This window comes from Ovis aries, chromosome 24 (genome assembly GCF_016772045.2).
Source record: "Ovis aries strain OAR_USU_Benz2616 breed Rambouillet chromosome 24, ARS-UI_Ramb_v3.0, whole genome shotgun sequence".
In the NCBI taxonomy this organism is placed as follows: Eukaryota; Metazoa; Chordata; class Mammalia; order Artiodactyla; family Bovidae; genus Ovis; species Ovis aries.
In genome coordinates this window covers 19,093,840-19,114,036 of record NC_056077.1, presented here as the reverse complement: position 1 = coordinate 19,114,036, position 20,197 = coordinate 19,093,840, and the positions used below count along the sequence as shown (strand labels likewise).

Genomic DNA, 20,197 nt, shown 5'->3' with positions numbered 1-20,197 from the left:
ATCAACAAAACAGGCCTTATCTCTTAAAAGTTAACAGAACTGGTAATGGGGGAAAGGGCAGGGAAGACAGGAACACGTTCCTTATATGTGGGAAAGGTAGGCTCTGGTCACATCTGAGCCTGTGCCTTGCCTAGAACTTTTTGACCAGTTTTTACTCAAATGCTTCTTGTTCTAGAGAGGCTGTAGGATCTAAGATCTCTGCCTTTTAAACTGGTATGAGCCATCTCCTTGAGGGACCACAAAATGTAGTTATAGAAGAGCAAATACATGGAAAATAGGAATACAATAACCTATCTCTTAGAACTGTGAGAGTTAAAGAGATGATTCATTTCAGTCTTCATTTATGTGCCTGGATATCAACCAAAGGCCTTTCTCCAATAAAAGCTTAAGTCCAGAGGTCAGAATTATGAAGGAACAACCCTTCAGTCCTTACCTCTTAGTTCCTGGCAGCAAGATCAGGCAGAGGGTGCCTGAACACAGGTTGTGGTAGAGCTTTCCTATCTTCCGGCCCCAGTGCCAGGCAGCTATCTTTGGGTGGTCCACCTTCAGCATCTAGAATCAAAGCCAAATATAGACACTCAGCCAGGGTACCCACTGCTCACTTTTGGACAGACGTCAACATTCCTCCTCAGGCTCCCAGGAAAGGCTCTGTTCAAATCCTCAGTGTGAAGCCAGAATCTATACTATAGGGTTCCCGGCCCATCCCAGCCTCCCCAGGCTTTCAAGTCAGTTTAGGACAGCTGCTGTCCATTCCTCCAGATGGATCTTCCAGGGCCCTGAGTTAGGGGAACCAAATCACTAAGGAGAGCTCTAGTCTGGCCTCTGCTATTAAGCATATTTGTGACCTGGGTAAATCATTCACTAGTTCTCATCTCTGTTTCTCATCTGCTAAATGTGGGACATGAGACTAGGGCAGAGTTTCCCAAACTTAAGCCACTCACCTCCTATCTTCACCTTTCTGCTGGATATTCCCTAATGGTTTTCTTTAAAGTGAATCACCTTCTTCCTTAGCTTCATCTAAGTAATACTAGGGAACCCTGGTGGCTCAGATGGTAGAGTCTGCCTGCAATGCAGGAGACACAGGTTCAATCCCTAGGTCAGGAAGATCCCCTAGAGAAGGAATGGCAACCCACTCCAGTATTCTTGCCTAGAAAATCCCATGGATGGAGGAGCCTGGCAGGCTACATTCCATGGGGTCGCAAAGAGTTGGACATGACTGAGGGACTTCACTTTCACTTTTAAAATAATACTATCCATGTAATCATAGGTTCAATGTCATGATTGTTACCTTAAATAAATGTTAGAAAAAAAAGTTCATAACTAAAAAAAAGTGAAAAATGAGGTCCACCTATGACCACCAAAAATCATCTTCTGTATATATACACTGCAGGAAACCGTAGATTACTTAAGACTTGTCCAGCTCTCCAACTTCCTGTATCAACCCCTCAAAATCCCTTGGAGAGCCACCTCGAAAACTTGATTTTAGCAAGTTTGGAGGAGACAAAGTATGAGATATCCTGGAGAAAGAAAGGTGTGTCCAGGGCTGGAAAAAGCGGGAGAGTGAAGATTAGTGCCAGGACTCTCATGACTAATTTCCATAAATATAAGAAGGCCAACACCAAGACCAAGAAAACTAAAGTATTGAGCTACCCTTCCCCTCAAGCCCCAGGATACACTCATTAACTCACTCACCTGCAAGGCCTCCTGCTCCGAAGGGGGAGGTATGACACGAACCCCTGGTAGCCTTGATTCGTGAGGTAAGCCCCTGAGCCAGGCATGGAGGTGCCTGGGTGTTAGGGCATGCCTGCCTTTCAGCTTCCAGTCCTTGCCCGTGAGAATGTTGAGGGCCCTCTGGGCACTGCCAAATGTTTTGAACCCTGAAAACAAGAATACTCTGTTCTGTTATTAAGGACCAAAAAAAAAAAAAAAACCACCACAAACCCAAAACAAAACTGATCACCATCCAAGTTGGAGCTCACCCAGAGCCAAGGAAGAAGGACAAAATCAGGAGATGCTGACCTGATCCAGCCCAGGAGAGCCTATTTGGTAAACATTTCCTTTCTCTGATCTCATGTTATCACCATCTTTAATCTCCTTCCCCAAGGCTATATTTGGTGGCATAGACTTACTCAAGAAACAATATCTTTTATGCTTTCCACTTTTAAGATCTTTAGGCAAGATCATAGCTTCCAGGCCCAGGAAGAGGCTACACTGTTGCAACAGGTGTTCTTTGAAGGTTTCACTCACTCCAGACAGGTATATAGTACCTCGGTTCTCAGAATCTTGTTCCAACTCATTCACAAGGGTGTCACAATCAAGGGTGAGTTCTGTCACAGGCCTCTGCACCTAACCAAGGAAAGATGGCATTAGTGCTAGAATCCACACGCCTGGTACATACTAGCAAGTAACTTAATTCTTCAGATTCCTTATCTATATACAGAGGCTAATGATAACTGCCCCAAAGGACTATGGTAGAAACTTATAAAATAGATAAATAAATACAAAATGTAAATATTTTTGTGTAAATAATACTCTCTTACCTTTCCTTTTCACCTCACCACCTGCAATGGGAATCAGTTCTCTGCCTTCTACACCAATGAAATTCTGGTTTAATTACATAAGATTAAGATACCATTGATTTCCCTAAAAGCTAAAGGGCAACCATAAAACAAACAAACCATTTGGATCTAAGTAGTGATAAGAGTCCAGAAACCCAAGTAAGATGGTAGGTGTTGCGAGAGGGCATCAGAGGGCAGACACACTGAAACCATTATCACAGAAAACTAGCCAGTCTGATCACATGGACCATAGCCTTCTCTAACTCAATGAAACTAAGCCATGCCGTGTGGGGCCACCCAAGACGGGAGAGTCATGGTGGAGTGGTCTGACAGAATGTGGTCCACTGGAGAAGGGAATGACAAACCACTTCAGTATTCTTGCCTTGAGAACCCCATGAACAGTATGAAAAGGCAAAATGATAGGATACTGAAAGGGGAACTCCCCTGGTCGGTAGGTGCCCAATATGCTACTGGAGATCAGTGGAGAAATAACTCCAGAAAGAATGAAGGGATGGAGCCAAAGCAAAAACAATACTCAGTTGTGGATGTGACTGGTGATAGAAGCAAGGTCTAATGCTGTAAAGAGCAATAGTGCATAGGAACCTGAAATGTTAGGTCCATGAAACAAGGCAAATTGGAAGTGGTCAAACAGGAGATGGCAAGAGTGAACATTGGCATTCTAGGAATCAGCGAACTAAAATGGACTGGAATGGGTGAATTTAACTCAGATGACCATTATATCTACTACTGTGGGCAGGAATCCCTTAGAAGAAATGGAGTAGCCATCATGGTCAACAAAAGAGTCTGAAATGCAGTACTTGGATGCAATCTCAAAAACAAGAGAATGATCTCTGTTCATTTCCAAGGCAAACCATTCAATATCATGGTAACCCAAGCCTATGCCCCAACCAGTAACGCTGAAGAAGCTGAAGTTGAACGGTTCTATGAAGACCTATAAGACCTTTTAGAACTAACACCCCAAAAAGATGTCCTTTTCATTATAGGGGACTGGAATGCAAAAGTAGGAAGTCAAGAAACACCGGGAGTAACAGGCAAATCTGGCCATGGAGTACGGAATGAAGCAGGGCAAAGGCTAGTAGAGTTTTGCCAAGAGAATGCACTGGTCATAGCAAACATCCTCTTCCAACAACACAAGAGAAGACTACACATGGACATCACCAGATGGTCAACACCGAAATCAAACTGATTATATTCTTTGCAGCCAAAGATGGAAAAGCTCTATACAGTCAGCAAAAACAAGACTGGGAGCTGACAGTGGCTCAGATCATGAACTCTTTATTGCTAAATTCAGACTTAAATTGAAGAAAGTAGGGAAACCACTAGACCATTCAGGTATCACCTGAATCGAATCCCTTATGATTATACAGTGGAAGTGAAAAATAGATTTAAGGGACTAGATCTGATAGACAGTACCTGATGAAATATGGATGGAGGTTCATGACACTGTACAGGAGACAGGGATCAAGACCATCTCCATGGAAAAGAAATGCAAAAAAGCAAAATGGCTGTCTCAGGAGGCCTTACAAAAATAGCTGTGAAAAGAAGAGAAGTGAAAAGTAAAGGAGAAAAGGAAAGATATAAGCATCAGAATGCAGAGTTCCAAAGAATAGCAAGGAGAGATAAGAAAGCCTTCCTCAGCGATCAATGCAAAGAAAGAGAGGAAAACAACAGAATGGGAAAGACTAGAGATCTCTTCAAGAAAATTAGAGATATAAGGGAATATTGCATGCAAAGCTGGACTCAATAAAGGACAGAAATGGTATGGACCTAACAGAAAGCAGAAGATATTAAGAAGAGGTGGCAAGAATACACAGAAGAACTGTACAAAACAGAGCTTCACGACCCAGATAATCACAATGGTGTGATCACTCACCTAGAGCAAGGCATCCTGAAATGTGAAGTCAAGTGGGCCTTAGAAACCATCACTATGAACAAAGCTAGTGGAGGTGATGGACTTCCAGTTGAGCTATTTCAAATCCTGAAAGATGATGCTGTGAAAGTGCTGCACTCAATATGCCAGCAAATCTGGAAAACTCAGCAGCGGCCACAGGACTGGAAAAGGTCAGTTTTCATTCCAATCCCAAAGAAAGGCAATGCCAAAGAATGCTCAAACTACTGCACAATTGCACTCATCTCACACGCTAGTAAAGTAATGCTCAAAATTCTCCAAGCCAGCCTTCAGCAGTACGTGAACCGTGAACTTCCAGATGTTCCAGCTGGTTTTAGAAAAGGCAGAGGAACCAGAGATCAAATTGCCAACATCTGCTGGATCATCGAAAAAGCAAGAGAGTTCCCCAAAAACATCTATTTCTGCTTTATTGACTATGCCAAAGCCTTTGCCTGTGTGGATCACAATAAACTGTGGAAAATTCTGAAATAGATGGGAATACCAGACAACCTGACCTGCCTCTTTGGAAACCTATATGCAGGTCAGGAAGCAACAGTTATAACTGGATATGGAACAACAGACTATTTCCAAATAGGAAAAGGAGTACATCAAGGCTGTATACTGTCACCCTGCTTATTTAACTTTTACGCAGAGTACATCATGAGAAACGCTGGGCTGGAAGAAGCACAAGCTGGAGTCAAGACTGGTGGGAGAAATATCAATAACCTCAGATATGCAGATGACATCACCCTTATGGCAGAAAGTGAACAGGAACTAATAAAAAGCCTCTTGATGAAAGTGAAAGAGGAGAGTGAAAAAGTTGGCTTAAAGCTCAACATTCAGAAAATGAAGATCATGGCATCTGGTCCCATCACTTCATGGCAGATAGATGGGGAAACAGTGGAAACAGTGGCTGACTTTATTTTTCTGGACTCCAAAATCACTGCAGATGGTGACTGTAGCCATGAAATTAAAAGACGCTTACTCCTTGGAAGGAAAGTTATGACCAACCTAGACAGCATATTCAAAACAGAGGTATTACTTTGTCAACAAAGGTCCGTCTAGTCAAGGCTATGGTTTTTCCAGTGGTCCTGTATGGATGTGAGAGTTGGACTGTGAAGAAAGCTGAGCACCGAAGAATTGATGCTTTTGAACTATGGTGTTGGAGAAGACTCTTGAGAGTCCCTTGGAGTGCAAGGAGATCCAATCAGTCCATCCTAAAGGAGATCAGTCCTGGGTGTTCATTGGAAGGACTGATGCTGAAGCTGAAAGTCCAATACTTTGGCCACCTCATGCGAAGAGTTGACTCATTGGAAAAGACTCTGATGCTGGGAGGGATTGGGGGCAGGAGGAGAAGGGGACGACTGAGGATGAGATGGCTGGATGGCATAACCAACTCTATGGACTTGAGTTTGAGTGAACTCCGGGAGTTGGTGATGGACAGGGAGGCCTGGTGTACTGTGATTCATGGGGATGCAAAGAATCAGACACGACTGAGCGACTGAACTGAACTGAGTGATAAAGAGTAGAAGAACAATGCCAATGTAGCCCAGGTTGATTTTGACAAAAATGAAAGTTATCATGTGCCAGGTCACCACTATAAGAATACCGGGCTTGGATGAAGCCTTTCCATAATAGAACGTCTCATGTCTAAGCTTCTGAAGGGTGCTTTTCTAAGCTGTTATGTCTTACAGCACTGTAAATACAAGGTTGAGTAAATATGGATATGGAAAATACAGGGTTGAGTGAAGAGTACTACTTTATGCTTTCTCTGGTGACCTTACCTTGATGCAGGAACCCTCTACCAGGACGCCATCCAAAGACTCTATGGCCAGCTGGGCAGCTTCCAGGACTTCATACTGTATACAGAGATGTGGCTGCAGGAACACCAAGATTTTCTTACTTTGGCTTTGTAGGCTCAAACTGCCAGAGAAGGGGCTGGGAATAGAGTCCCCCTACACTACAGTGGCAAAGTCACCAGAATGGATGTCCCTGCTGTGCTCAGCTAGACAGTGATCACAAACTGTCATTTTAAGTAGAATCACCACATGCAGGACCTGGTTTCTCAGAAAATAACCTTAAATTTGTCACTTAAAATTGAAGCCTTTCTCTCTTTGGGTGCTATGGGGTAAGCAACAGAATTATTTACTACCTAAATTGCTTTTTATATTATTTATATTAATCACTAAAGTCATCACTCTAAGTCACAGACAGAGATTCCCATTTGTCTTATTAGCTTAATTTTTAAAATAAGCAGCTTTCCCACAAATTTCTGGAGGTTAAGTTCTTCCACTGGATTTGTGTCTTCAAATTTACTGCTTTTCCATTTGATCAAACCAGAATAGCTGAATCTATGTGATAGTCTAAGCCATAACATCATCATAGAGATTAAGGTGCTCCCATAGAAAACCTTCATTTTATTGGATTTGACAATGATTTCTTGAATATGACACCAAAGACACAGGCAACAAAATAAAAAAAGGAGAGAGAAAACTAAATCAAAATGTGCATCAAGGAAGAACCATCAACAATGTCAAAAGGCAGCAGAAAGAATGGGAGAAAATATTTGGAAATCACATATCTACTGAAGGAGTCAAAATATATAGGGGACTTCCCTGGTGGTCCAGTGGCTAAGTGTTTCCAAGGCAGGGGAGCTGGGTTTGATCCCTGGTCAGGGAACTAGATCCCATATTCTGCAACTAGAAAGTCTGCATGTCCCAACAAAGATCAAACTGCAAGTAAGACCTGGTATAGCCAAATAAATAAGAATTAAAAAATAAAATATATAGAGAACTACTAAGACTCAAACATCAAACAACTCAATTAAAAAATAGGCAAAGGACTTGGAGAGGCGTTTCTCCAAAGAAGATATACAAATGGCCAATAAACATACAGAGATACTCAACATCATTAATCATTAGGGAGATGGAAGTCAAGAAAAACCACAAGATATTACATCACATCCATTGTGAAGTGAAGTGAAGTCACTCAGTCGTGTCTGACTCTTTGCGACCCTGTGGACTGTAGCCCACCAGGCTCCTCCGTCCATGGGATTCTCCAGGCAAGAATACTGGAGTGGGTTGCCATTTCCTTGTCCAGGGTATCTTCCCAACTCAGGGATCGAACATTGTAGGCAGACGCTTTAACCTCTGAGCCATCAGGGAAGCCACCCTGGCTCACACCCACTAGGATGGATCAAAACAAAAAATGCCCCCCAAACCAAAAACAACAAAAATAACCAAGTGTTGGGGGAATTCCCTTGTGGTCTAGTGGTTAGGATTCTGTGTGTCCAATGCTGGAGGCACAGGTTTGATCTCTGGTCAGGGAACTAAGATCCCACATGGGGTCCCCACCCCTCCACTCCCCCCCAAAAAAACAAACACCACGTGTCAGCTGGAATATGGAGAAGCTGAAACCCTTGGCATTGCAGGTGCAAGTGTAAAATGATGCATCTGCTATAGAAAACAGTATGGCAGTTCCTCAAAAAATGAAACACAGAATTATCATTTAACCCAGAATTTCTATTTTAGTGTATATACCCAAAAGAACTGAAAACAGGGACTTAGATACTTTTACATCCATGCTCACTTCATAGTAGCACTATTCAGAATAGCTAAAAGGTGGAAACAATTCAAATATTCATCAATGGATGAATGGATGAACAAAATGTGGTATAATCATACAATGGAATATAATTCAGCCTTGAAAAGAACTCTGATACGTACTACATCATGAGTGAACCCTGAAGATATTATGCTAAGTGAAACAAGCCAGACACAAAAGGACAAATATTGTAGGATTCCACTTTCATGGTAATATAGAGTAGTCAAATTTATAAGACAGGAAATATGATAGTATTTAACAGGACTGGGGTAAAGGGGACTGGGGAGTTACTGTTTAATGGGTACAGAGTTTCAGTATGAGATGATGAAAAAGTTCTGAAGACAATGTACTTAAATAACACTCGACTATATTTAAAAATGGCTAAAAAGGCAAATTGTATGTGTATTATACAAAAAGAAAGAAAAAATAATAAGACTTAAAGGAACAAGTTACAGTCCCTTGACATACCCTTTCTATCCCTCATTCTATCTTCCCAGGGATGATCTTTTTATTTCTATTTTTAGGTGTAGGAAAGACATTAATAAAATATTTGTGGAAAGAACATTTTAAACACCTAGGATTCTGCACTTAGATCACTATGGAGACTTTAATTTTTGCTTCGTTTTAATAGTTACTAAACTTAATAGTTATTATAATGTTATATTGAATAGACATTACATGTAATAGTTTATTGCACCAGAAAACAGTTACCTATGTCAAAATTATAAAGGTACTAAAAATTTATAGTGAACAGTCTTCCCCTAACCTGTTTCTAATCACCTAGTTCCTCTCTCCCTGGAGGCCCTCATTGTTACCAGTTTTTGTATATAATTCTACAGATATTCTAAGTTTTTATTTTCAATTCTTTTCATGGTTTTCTGTCTCTATGTACTGAGCTTATAATGTTATTATTGCTTCATATAACAATTTGTCTTTATTCAACTTCTTCTAAACCGTGAAGATGGAGGCTTGCTCATTACATCCTTCTAAAAAAGTAGGAGTTTTTAAAACCATTTCTTAAAAGTAAAAGTATTATTTCTTAAAAAGTAAAAGTAATTAAACTATCAGGTTTTTCCCCCCAGTGGTTCAGTGATAAAGAATCTGCCTGCAATGCAGGAGACACAGAAGATGTGGATTTGATCCCTGGGTCGGGAATATCCCCTGAAGGAGGGCATGGCAACCCATTCCAGTATTCCTGAGTGGAGAATCCCATGGACTGAAGCACCTGGTGGGCTGCAGTCCATATGGTCACAAAGAGTCAAACACAACTGAAGTGACTGAACATGCACTAACACATGCAACAAACTAATAAACAAACCTTAACTCCAAGAGATTTGAGAGCTAATAGCAACAAGAAAAGAGGTCGTGTTCCTCCGATATCTTAACCCAGTTATGAGCATACTTTGGATTTTAAGCCCTACAGACTTACAACACATGGAAGCTACTGGTCTTTTTGAAAGGGCATTTTATCATTTAAAGCTGAGGTCACAATCAGGTACCCAATGTACATAAGATACATTAAACCAGTAGATAAAATTTTTGTCTGGCAAGGCTATGGTTTTTCCAGTGGTCATGTATGGATGTGAGAGTTGGACTATAAAGAAAGCTGAGCACGGAAGAATTGATGCTTTTGAACTGTGGTGTTGGAGAAGACTCTTGAGAATCCCTTGAACTGCAAGGAGATCCAACCAGTCCATCCTAAAGGAGATCAGTCCTGGGTGTTCATTGGAAGGACTGATGTTGAAGCTGAAACTCCAATACTTTGGCCACCTGATGCGAAGAGCTGACTCACTGGAAAAGACCCTGATGCTGGGAAAGACTGCGGGCAGGAGGAGAAGGGGACAACAGAGGATGAGATGGTTGGATGGCATCATCCACTCAATGGACATGGGTTTGGGTGGACTCTGGGAGCTGGTGATGGACAGGGAGGCCTGGTGTGCTGGGGTTCATGGGGTCACAAAGAGTCAGACACAATTGAGCGACTGAACTGAAACTGAACTGAACATGATATTTAAGAAAATTGGAGGCAATATGAGTATTGGCAGATTTCTTGATTCTCAAAAAATCAGATCTTGTCAATACTGGGCACACATTCTTGTGGGTCAACACTGTTCCCATGAAACAGAGCATGTCTCATATTCCAGTTGGTGACAGTCAAGCTCACATCACTAGTATCTGAGTGGCCCTAGAAGGCATCTGAATTTACCACAATAGATTAGAAGGTCAAAAATCTAAGTTTTCTTGTCTCATTACCTGATGTGTTTCAAGAACAAGAGTCATTGACCGGACTGGACCAAAACTCTTAAACAGCCTCTTCAGAGCCCTGAGGTTACAATTTTTGTTAAATGGCCCAGCGTAGACAGTTGACATCTCTGTCCACTTAATCTTTATCTACAAGAGAAACAACAGAATACAGTGAGGAGATGGATGTGGAAAGAGAATCAAGTCAAATCTAAAGAAACCATAAGTTGAAATATGGGATAAATCCTTTCAAGGAATTTCTCAACACAAACACCTGTCAAATGTACAAGGATTTGTTTACAGGGATTTCACGGCATAATTATTTGGAATAACAAAATTTTATCAAATCCAAATGCTGAAATTAATAGGTATATCCTACAATAGAAAACTAGGCAGCACAAAGATTATATAGTGTTATGAACAGATGTTTAAGATATACTGTTAAGTGAAAAAATAAAGTTGCAAAATAGAATACAGTCTGATTCCCATCATAAAAATGTAAATGGTAATATACCTATACAAAAAGTTTAGAGAAATATATAGTAAACTTAATATAAGTATGTATTACTTTCCTTAATTGGAGGAGATTATAATGTCATCAAATAAATCATCTAGTAGAACCCATTCACTTACCCTTTTGTTCATCTCTTCAGTGAGGTTGGGTGAAAAGGGTTCAAAAGAGAACTGCACGATGCTGAAGGGAAACAGGGGGATTTCCACTCTAGCCTGCTCAAGAACCTGTAGAAAACAGCACAGCCTGGATGAGGCAAGAATCTAGTCTATTGTGGCTTGTGGAGGTGAGCCACAGTAATATAAACAATGGTTGTCTTCTTACCCATATTAAAAAGCAAGGCTGACTTCAAGGTCTGGAAAAAAAATGGTGACACCACACAGCCTTATAAAAAACCATCTAATCAGTAAAAAGAACAGAATCACATATGACCCAGATCTCTAGCATTACTAAGAAGCAGACTATTACAACCTTCAAATTACCTCTAAGTAAAGAAACAAGTTAAATTCCAACAGAGCTACCATCACCCCACACTGCTGCAAGCCTGTGAATAAAGAGGGAGAAGAGGTGCAAGAGACTTTGAAGGGCAGGGAACCAAGGGGCACAGAAGGCTTGGGTGAAACAAACAAAATCAGCCCCAGAAAAAAGTACAACTAAATGCCAAAACAATGAAACAGGTCACAACTTTGAAGGTTCAAGCCCTTGACTACAAGGAAGAGACTTGACAGCCTCAGAGAAACAGTGTTTCTGGGGAAAAATCAGATATATAGAGAAGAGGCAATACCCTATTGGAGCCACTGCAGTGAAGGAAAAAAAAAAAAGAAATAAAGAAATAAATACAGAAATTAAGGAAAAACGAGAAATAAAAGATAGGAAAAGATAAATACCAATCCCTCACAAGAGCATTATAAATTTACTCTTCCTAGTACATCTTTCTCAAAAAAAAACCATCAACACTTTAAAAAAAGAAAAAAGAGAGCCTGACATCAGTAAGAGTACAAGGAAGCTTTAGGCCCTCAGTTTCCCACACACGCCACTTTAATACTATGTAAGCCAAAATATCTTTGCAAGAATATAAGAGACCAGTGGAGAATTACAGCAACCAGACACAACAACAAGGGATCCCAGCAAAAGGAAAAGGAAAATATGCAGTTTTGTATACCCATCTATGCCTGCACTATCTGACTTAGAAGAGCTCAACATGGAGGAAACTTCCCATACTGAGGATCTTCCCTCTGGACAGAAACAAGAGTGGACCATGCACTCAATGTCATGGTTAGATTGGGCATTGCCTGAGGGACTAGTTTCTGTCTCACTTGACTCAAACCACTGATAGGACTGGCAGCCTTGTTTGTAAGCCACTGAAAACAGATGTAATCACATCTTATGAACTTGTAATCACTGCACATTAGAGCTGTAGTTCCAAAGGCAGATGTCAGGAGGAGCAACAGATGACAAGTTCTGAAAGGAAACAGGGACAAGCTGCTCAGGGAGTATGAGACAACTAAAAGCACCTGCACAAGCTCAGTGACAACACATCCTCAAAGTAGGTTTGAGAGGTCCTGAAACCTCACTCTGAGCTGATCAGTGAAAGCTTTCCTTTCTACAATGCCAGGCCCTAACAATGGGAGAGGTAGCTGCCCTAAAGAAATACAGAGTGAACTAAAAAGAGGACAAAGATAAACAACTAATGAAATCAGGAACAAAATGAGAATTTCATTAAAGAGACAGCAACTATATAAATAAACTCTGGAGCTGAAAAATACATTAAGTGAATTGAAAAATTCACTAAAAGGTTTCAACATCAGACTTGATTAGGCAAACTTGAAAATATATCTTTGAAATCACTAAGTTAGAGCAAAAAGAATAAAGAAAAGCAAATAGCATCTAAGAGGCTTACAGGACATCATCTAGAGGACTAATATAGAAAAATATAGGCATCCCAGAAGAAGAGAAAAAGGGACAGAGAGCTTATCTGAAGAAATAATGGCTGAAAAACCCCTATATCTGAGCAAAGGAAAGAACATACAAATTCAATAAACTGAAGGGACTCCAAGCAGGATAAATCCAAAGAGACCAACACAAAGACATATTACAGTCAAATTTGTTAAAAGACAAAATTAAAGAGAGAATCTTGAGATCAGCAAGAGAAAAGCAATTAATCACATACAAGGAAGCTTTCATAAGATTATCAGTGGATTTCTTTACAGAAACCTTGCAAATCAGAAAAGAGTGAAAAATTCAAAAAGCTAAAGAACAAACAAACAAACTCCATCAACCAAGAAAACTATCCAGCAAACTATGCTTTAAAAATGAAGGTTAAAAAAAAACACTTGAGGAAGTTTATCATCACTATGCTTGCTCTTATGAGAAATGCTACGGGGGGGGTGGGGGGGTCCTTTAACATGAAAGGATACTAGACAACAACATGAAAGTATTCCACTTAAGGTAAGTACATGAACACACATAAACATAATACACTTGTATTGATGTAATTTTGGTGCATAAATTCACTTTTAATTATCCAGAACTTAAATTGACAAAAACCTGGAAAAAATAACTACATGCCTATGTTAATTGTTGTTCTGATATGGAACAATGGACTGGTTCCAAATTGGGAAAGGAGTACATCAAGGCTGTATACTGTCCCCCTGTTTATTTACTTACATACAGAGTACATCATGCAAAATGCCAGGGTAGTTGAAGCTCAAGCTGGAATCAAGATTTCCAGGAGAAATATCAATAAGATAGCGGATGGCATGACCCTTATGACAGGAAGCGAAGAGGAACCAAAGAGCTTTTTGATGAAAGTGAAAGTGGTGACTACAGCCATGAAATTAAAAGACACTTGCTCCTTGGAAGAAAAGCTATGACAAACCTAGACAGCACATTAAAAAGCAGAGACATTACTTTGCCAAAAAGTTCCGTCTAGTCAAAGTTATAATTTTTCCAGTAGTCATGTACAGATGTGAGAGTTGAACCATAGAAAAGCTGAGGGCCAAAGAATTGATGCTTTTGAACTGTGGTGTTGGAGAAGACTCTAAAGAGTCCCTTCAACTGCAAGAGAGCCAACCAGTCCATCCTAAAGGAAGTCAGTCCTGAATACTCATTGGAAGGAATGATGCTGGAGCTGAAGCTCCAATACTTTGGCCACCTTATGAGAAGAGCTGACTCACTGGAAAAGATCTGGATGCTGGGAAAGGATGAAGGCAGTAGAAGGGGATAACAGAGGATGAGATGGTTGGATGGCATCACCAACTCAATGGACATGAGTTTGAGCAAGCTCCCAGAGATGGTGATGGACAGGGATGCCTGGCATGGTACAGTGCATGCAGTTGAAAGGAGTCAGACGTGACTGAGCCACTGAACAACAACAAATAGGTTTGATACAGCTTTCCTGACAAGAAGCAATTGCCTTCTAATTTCATGGCTGCAGTCACCATCCGCAGTGATTTTAGAGCCTAAACAGAGAAAATCTGGTACTGCTTCCACCTTTTCCTCTTCTATTTGCCATGAAATGACGGGACCACATGCCATGATCTTAAGTTTTTTAATACTGAGTTTAAGCCAGCTTCTTCACTCTCCTCTTCACCCTCAAGAGGCTCTTTAGTTCCTCTTCACTTTCTCCCATTTGAGTTGTATCATCCACATATCTGAGGTCGTTAATGTGTATATAATATATAAAAATGCAATTTATTATATCAGTAACATAAAGTTGAGTGGTGTTGAGCTTATAGGAGTAGAATTTTTGTATGCAATTAAGTTGTTATCAAGGGAAGGGGCTTCCCTTGTAGCTCAGTCGGTAAAGAATCTGCCTGCAGTGCAAGAGACCCAGGTTCGATCCCTGGGTTGGAAAGATCCCCTGGAGAAGGAAATGGCAACCACTCTAGTATCCTTGCCTGGAAAATCTCATGGACAGAGGAGCCTGGTGGGCTGTAGTCCATGGGCTCACAAAGAGTCGGGCACGACTGAGCGACTAACACTAACACACTAAGTTGTTATCAGTTTAAAATAGAATGTTTTAACTTTAAGGTAACTGCAATGATGACTACAAAGAAAATATCTACAGAACATACTCAAAAGGAAATGAAAGGGTATCAAAGTCTGTTTCTACACACCCACATACAAATACAATCAATGAAACTCAAAGGAAGACAGCAGAAAAGAGAGGAGGGACAAAAAGCTGTAAAAGATACAGAAAACAACAAAATGGAAATAATCCTTCCAATCCAATGATTAGACAGCAAAATGTTATTAGCAAACTGAATTCAACAATACATTGAAAGTATTACACACCATGACCCAGTGAAATTTATTCCTGGGATGCAAGGATGTTTCAGTGTATGAAAACAATTCCATATAATATACCACATTAACAGAATGAAAGACAAAACCATATGATCATTCAACTGCAGAATAAGCATTTGACAAGATTCAACACTAGTTCATAAAAACAATAAAAAACTAAAAATAGGAGGAAACTTCCCAAACACAATAAAGGCCATATATGAAAAGCCCACAGATAACATCATACATACGTACAGATACATCATACATAGTCAAGGCTAATGGTTTTTCCAGTGGTCATGTATGGATGTGAGAGTTGGACTATAAAGAAAGCTGAGCGCAGAAGAATTGATGCTTTTGAAGTGTGGTGTTGGAGAAGACTCTTGAGAGTCCCTTGAACTGCAAGGAGATCCACCAGTCCATCATAAAGGAGACCAGTCCTGGGTGTTCATTGGAAGGACTCATGTTAAAGCTGAAACTCTAATTCTTTGGCCACCTGATGCGAAGAGCTGACTCATTGGAAAAGACCTTGCTGCTGGGAAAGATTGAGGGCAGGAGGAGAAGGAGACGACAGAGGATGAGATGGCAGGATGGCGTCATTGACTCAATGGCCATGGGTTTGGGTGGACTCCAGGAGTTGGTGATGGACAGGGAGGCCTGGCGTGCTGCAGTTCATGGGATCGCAAAGAGTTAGACACAACTGAACGACTGAACTGAACTGAACTGAACATCATACTCAAAGGAAAAAGACTAAAAATTTTTTCTCTAAGATCAGGAACAAGGATGCCTGCTCCTGCCACCTCCATTCAACACAGTATTAAGAGTCCTAACCAGAGTAATAAAATATCCTCTGAGGAGGATACCTACTAATATTTAAGTTTCATATATAAAAAAAGCTCAAATTGTCCAGAAATGAAATACCCATTTTGTCTTCACAGTAGTTATTTTGCATAAATGTATAGACATCAATAGTGTTTCCCAGAAGCTGCAGTGGTAATGAATCTGACTGCCAGTGCAGGAGGTGCAAGAGATGTGAATTCAATCCCTGGGTTCGGAAGATCCCCTGGAGTAGGAAATTGGAACCCACTCCAGTATTTTTGTGTGGAAAATTCCACAGGCAGTGGAGCCTGGTAGGCTAGAGTCCAATGGGTCACAAAGAGTCAGACACAACTGAGCATACTGAAATAAAACAGGAATCCACAGGTCCACATGAAATTAATTAATGAATGAACAAATAAATAAGGTAATGGGAGGACTCTTGCTCATAGAATGCTGAGTAACAACTAGTAAATATGGAGGAAGTATATAGAGTTGGAAAGTCATCCTTGTACAACGATCACAGTAAAGTTGGTTCAGCTAAGAATCATCAGTTCAGTTCAGTTCAGTCATTCACTTGTGTCCGACTCTTCACGACCCCATGAATCACAGCACACCAGGCGTCCCTGTCCATCACCAACTCCCGGAGTCACTCAAACTCATGTCCATTGAGTCAGTGATGCCATCCAGCCATCTCATCCGCTGTCATCCCCTTCTCCTCCTGCCCCCAATCCCTCCCAGCATCAGAGTCTTTTCCAATGAGTCAAATCTTCACATGAGGTGGCCAAAGTACTGGAGTTTCAGCTTTAGCATCATTCCTTCCAAAAAACACCCAAGACTGATATCCTTTAGAATGGACTGGTTGGATCTCCTTACAGTCCAAGGGACTCTCAAGAGTCTTCTCCAACACCACAGTTCAAAAGCATCAATTCTTCGGTGCTCAGCTTTCTTCACAGTCCAACTATCACATCTATACATGACTACTGGAAAAACCATAGCCTTGACAAGATGGACCTTTGTTGGCAAAGTAATGTCTCTGCTTTTCAATATGCTATCTAGGTTGGTCATAACTTTCCTTCCAAGGAGTAAGGGTCTTTTAATTTCATGGCTGCAATCACCATCTATAGTGATTTTGGAGCCCCAAAAAACTAAAGTCTGACACTGTTTCCACTGGTTCCCCACCTATTTCCCATGAAGTGATGGGAACAGATGCCATGATCTTAGTTTTCTGAATGTTGAGCTTTAAGCCAACTTTTTCACTCTCCTCTTTCACTTTCATCAAGAGGCTTTTGAGTTCCTCTTCATTTTCTGCCGTAAGGGTGGTATCATCTGCATATATGAGGTTATTGATATTTCTCCCAACAACCTTGATTCCAGCTTGTGCTTCTTCCAGCCCAGTGTTTCTCATGATGTACTCTGCCTAGAAGTTAAATAAGCAGGGTGACAACATACAGCCTTGACGTACTCCTTTTCCTATTTGGAGCCAGTCTGATAAGAGCAAGAGGGGATTTTGATGAAAAGCAGGGTATCTGCTTTTCTTAAAGTATATCCTCACATAGTACTTATTTGAAGTAAGGAGGAAAAAGCAGTAACTCTCTAACAGAGAAAGCATACAACATCTTGTTAAGATTGTCAAAATAAAAACAAGAGAGGGACAGATGGACAAATATGCCTCTTGATGTGGTACCCTGAAAAGGACATATTACTTATGTATGATCAGGCTAAAACCTATAGTCTGCATAAACTGAATCTAATTATAAGGAAACCCCAAATGAAATTACCAATGTCATGAGAGACAGAACTTCAACAGCCAAAGCCACAGGCCTGCTGGAATCTGGAAAAAGACACTGGCAGCTATTGGGTAACTAAGACTAAAAGTGCTCCAGACAAAACTTGAGACAGAAGAAAGACTGGCTAATGGTATACAAGGTTGCTGATGAATAACAGTTTGATACTGGCATAGGTTACAAAGGGTTATATTACCCTCTACTCTGAATATAACCTTCAAAGACACAGTGGGTCACTCACCTCTTTATTTGAAAGGCACTTAATAGTTTGACAGTTTTTGGAAGAAGAAAGTGCACTAGCATCTGCCTCCCGGGTCAAGAAAAGGAGCTTCTGGCCCACTGAGTCTAGGCATTCTAAAACACTGTAAAGAAGGAGAGGTTAAGGTAGGAATAACAGTTTTCCCTAACCTAAGAGTTACTTCTTTATACTTGTACTGTCTAACATGGTAGCAACTAGCAACATATGGTTATTTTAACTAAAATTAAATAAAATGAAAGTTCAGTTCCTTCATCACAGTAGTCACATATATTAAAAGGTTCACACATGTGGATAGCACAGATACAGAACATTTCCACCATTATAGAAATTATATTTTCATTGGTGCTCTCGATTCAGGGAGAGGAAGGATAAACAAAAAATATATTCAAAGCTCTTTATCAAAGTTTAGGCTAGATTCTAAGGATCTGATATATTTACTATGCTGCAGAGACAACCCCCTTCTGAATCTGTTTTTTGTTTGTATTTTCCCCAATCTGGGCAAGACATCAAGACTATAGCTGACTCCTTTAATCAAAATACTCACTAGTCTATATCTCCTCTCATGCTACTTAGTTCAATGTTATTTCAATGTCTCACTTTTTTTGTAAAATGAGTTATTTTAAGACAAGTCAATATATTCAGAAAATTAGAAAAACATGCTATTCAGGGAAGCAGATGGTAGTTTTCCCTCCATAGTTTTTGTAATGGAAGAATGTTACTCATATTATTGGTAAACATTTCTCAGTAGACCCAAAAGGAGAAAGAAATTGCCAGGTTTTGTTGTTAAATAAGCAATCAGATACTCCATTTATCTTTGTAACTATTTAGAACTGAAAACTATTACCTTGTGTTTAGCTGCTGAACTACTTCTGCTGTATTTCTTGGCTCTTGGCTTTCCTGGTGACGAGCTAGAGCCTCCAGATTTAGTTCTGCAATCTTAAAAGAAAATAAAGTGGTAAAAATCATTTAATATCTTGTAAACTTTTTGATGGCAAATAGAAGGGGAAACAGTGGAAACAGTGTCAGACTATTTTGGGGGGGCTCCAAAATCACTGCAGATGGTGACTACAGCCATGAAATTAAAAGATGCTTACTCCTTGGAAGGAAAATTACGACCAACCTAGACAGCATATTAAAAAGCAGAGACATTACTTTACCAACAAAGGTCCATCTAGTCAAGGCTATGGTTTTCCAGTAGTCATGTATGGATGTGAGAGTTGGACTGTGAAGAAAGCTGAGTGCCGAAGAACTGATGCTTTTAAAGTGTAGTGTTGGAGAAGACTCTTGAGAGTCCCTTGGACCGAAAGGAGATCCAACCAGTCCATCCTAAAGGAAATCAGTCCTGAATATTCACTGGATGAAACTCCAATACTTTGGCCACCTGATGTGAAGAACTGACTCATTTGAAAAGACCCTGATACTGAGAAAGATTGAAGGCAGGAGGAGAAGGGAACGACAGAGGATATGATGGTGGGGTGGCATCACCGACTCAATGGACATAAGTTTGAGTAAACTCCAGGAGTTGGTGATGGACAGGGATGCCTGGCGTGTTGCAGTCCATGGGGTCGCAAAGAGTCAGACACGACAGTGACTGAAGTGAACTGAAAGTATTTGAGGCTAAAAAACAAAACAAACAAAATGCTCAAACCTGAAAAACCTACTCAAGTGGTGTTCTTTGCTTCTGTAGACAGTGAACTTTGCTGATGCCACATTCCTAGATTGCTTCTGGCTGCTTAGCCAAGAATGGCAATCTGTTACCAGCTGCTGATGTGACATGAATATGGGAAAGGACCAAGCAGGGCTTAGTGAAAAGTAGTGACAATTCATTCATTCCCAAGTCACTTAAAACTTACTTCTCTGTAAACATGCAATCTTTTGAAATTAAAAAAGAATGGTTTTCATGGCAACGTGAAGAAAAAAAGACTTTATTAATACAAAATTATTAAAAGTATTCTAGTTTATTCTCTTTGCATAAAGTGAGAGCCCTTTGGGAGTTTTCGTGTATAGAGATACAAGTTTCCTTACTTAGAATCATTTTAGATTCAATTTAGAATTATAAAGAGAGTATAGAGTTCCCAAACATATTCAACTGCCATTTTCAACTATTATTAATATCTTAGATAAGTATTATATATTTGACACAATTATTGATGTTAATTTTTTCCTTTTAAATTTTTTATTTGAATATAGTTGATTTACAATGTTGTATTAGTTTCTACTTATACC

General features: G+C 40.2%; 1 protein-coding gene across 2 annotated transcripts in view; it reads right to left on the bottom strand.

Annotated features, from left to right (window-relative positions):
* REXO5 (RNA exonuclease 5) overlaps window positions 1-20,197 on the bottom strand; it is a 60,302-nt gene that overhangs the window by 4,640 nt on the left and 35,465 nt on the right. The window contains exons 11-18 of one of the 2 annotated variants that reach the window (XM_004020820.6): window positions 18,816-18,907; window positions 17,954-18,074; window positions 10,945-11,049; window positions 10,324-10,461; window positions 6,252-6,344; window positions 2,130-2,346; window positions 1,693-1,877; window positions 434-552 (exon numbers count right to left, since the gene is read on the bottom strand). In XM_004020820.6, the coding sequence (XP_004020869.3) occupies window positions 434-552; window positions 1,693-1,877; window positions 2,130-2,346; window positions 6,252-6,344; window positions 10,324-10,461; window positions 10,945-11,049; window positions 17,954-18,074; window positions 18,816-18,907 (1,070 nt within the window). The remainder of the gene's footprint in view (window positions 1-433; window positions 553-1,692; window positions 1,878-2,129; window positions 2,347-6,251; window positions 6,345-10,323; window positions 10,462-10,944; window positions 11,050-17,953; window positions 18,075-18,815; window positions 18,908-20,197) is intronic. The other variant, XM_012104209.4, reaches the window with a different exon arrangement.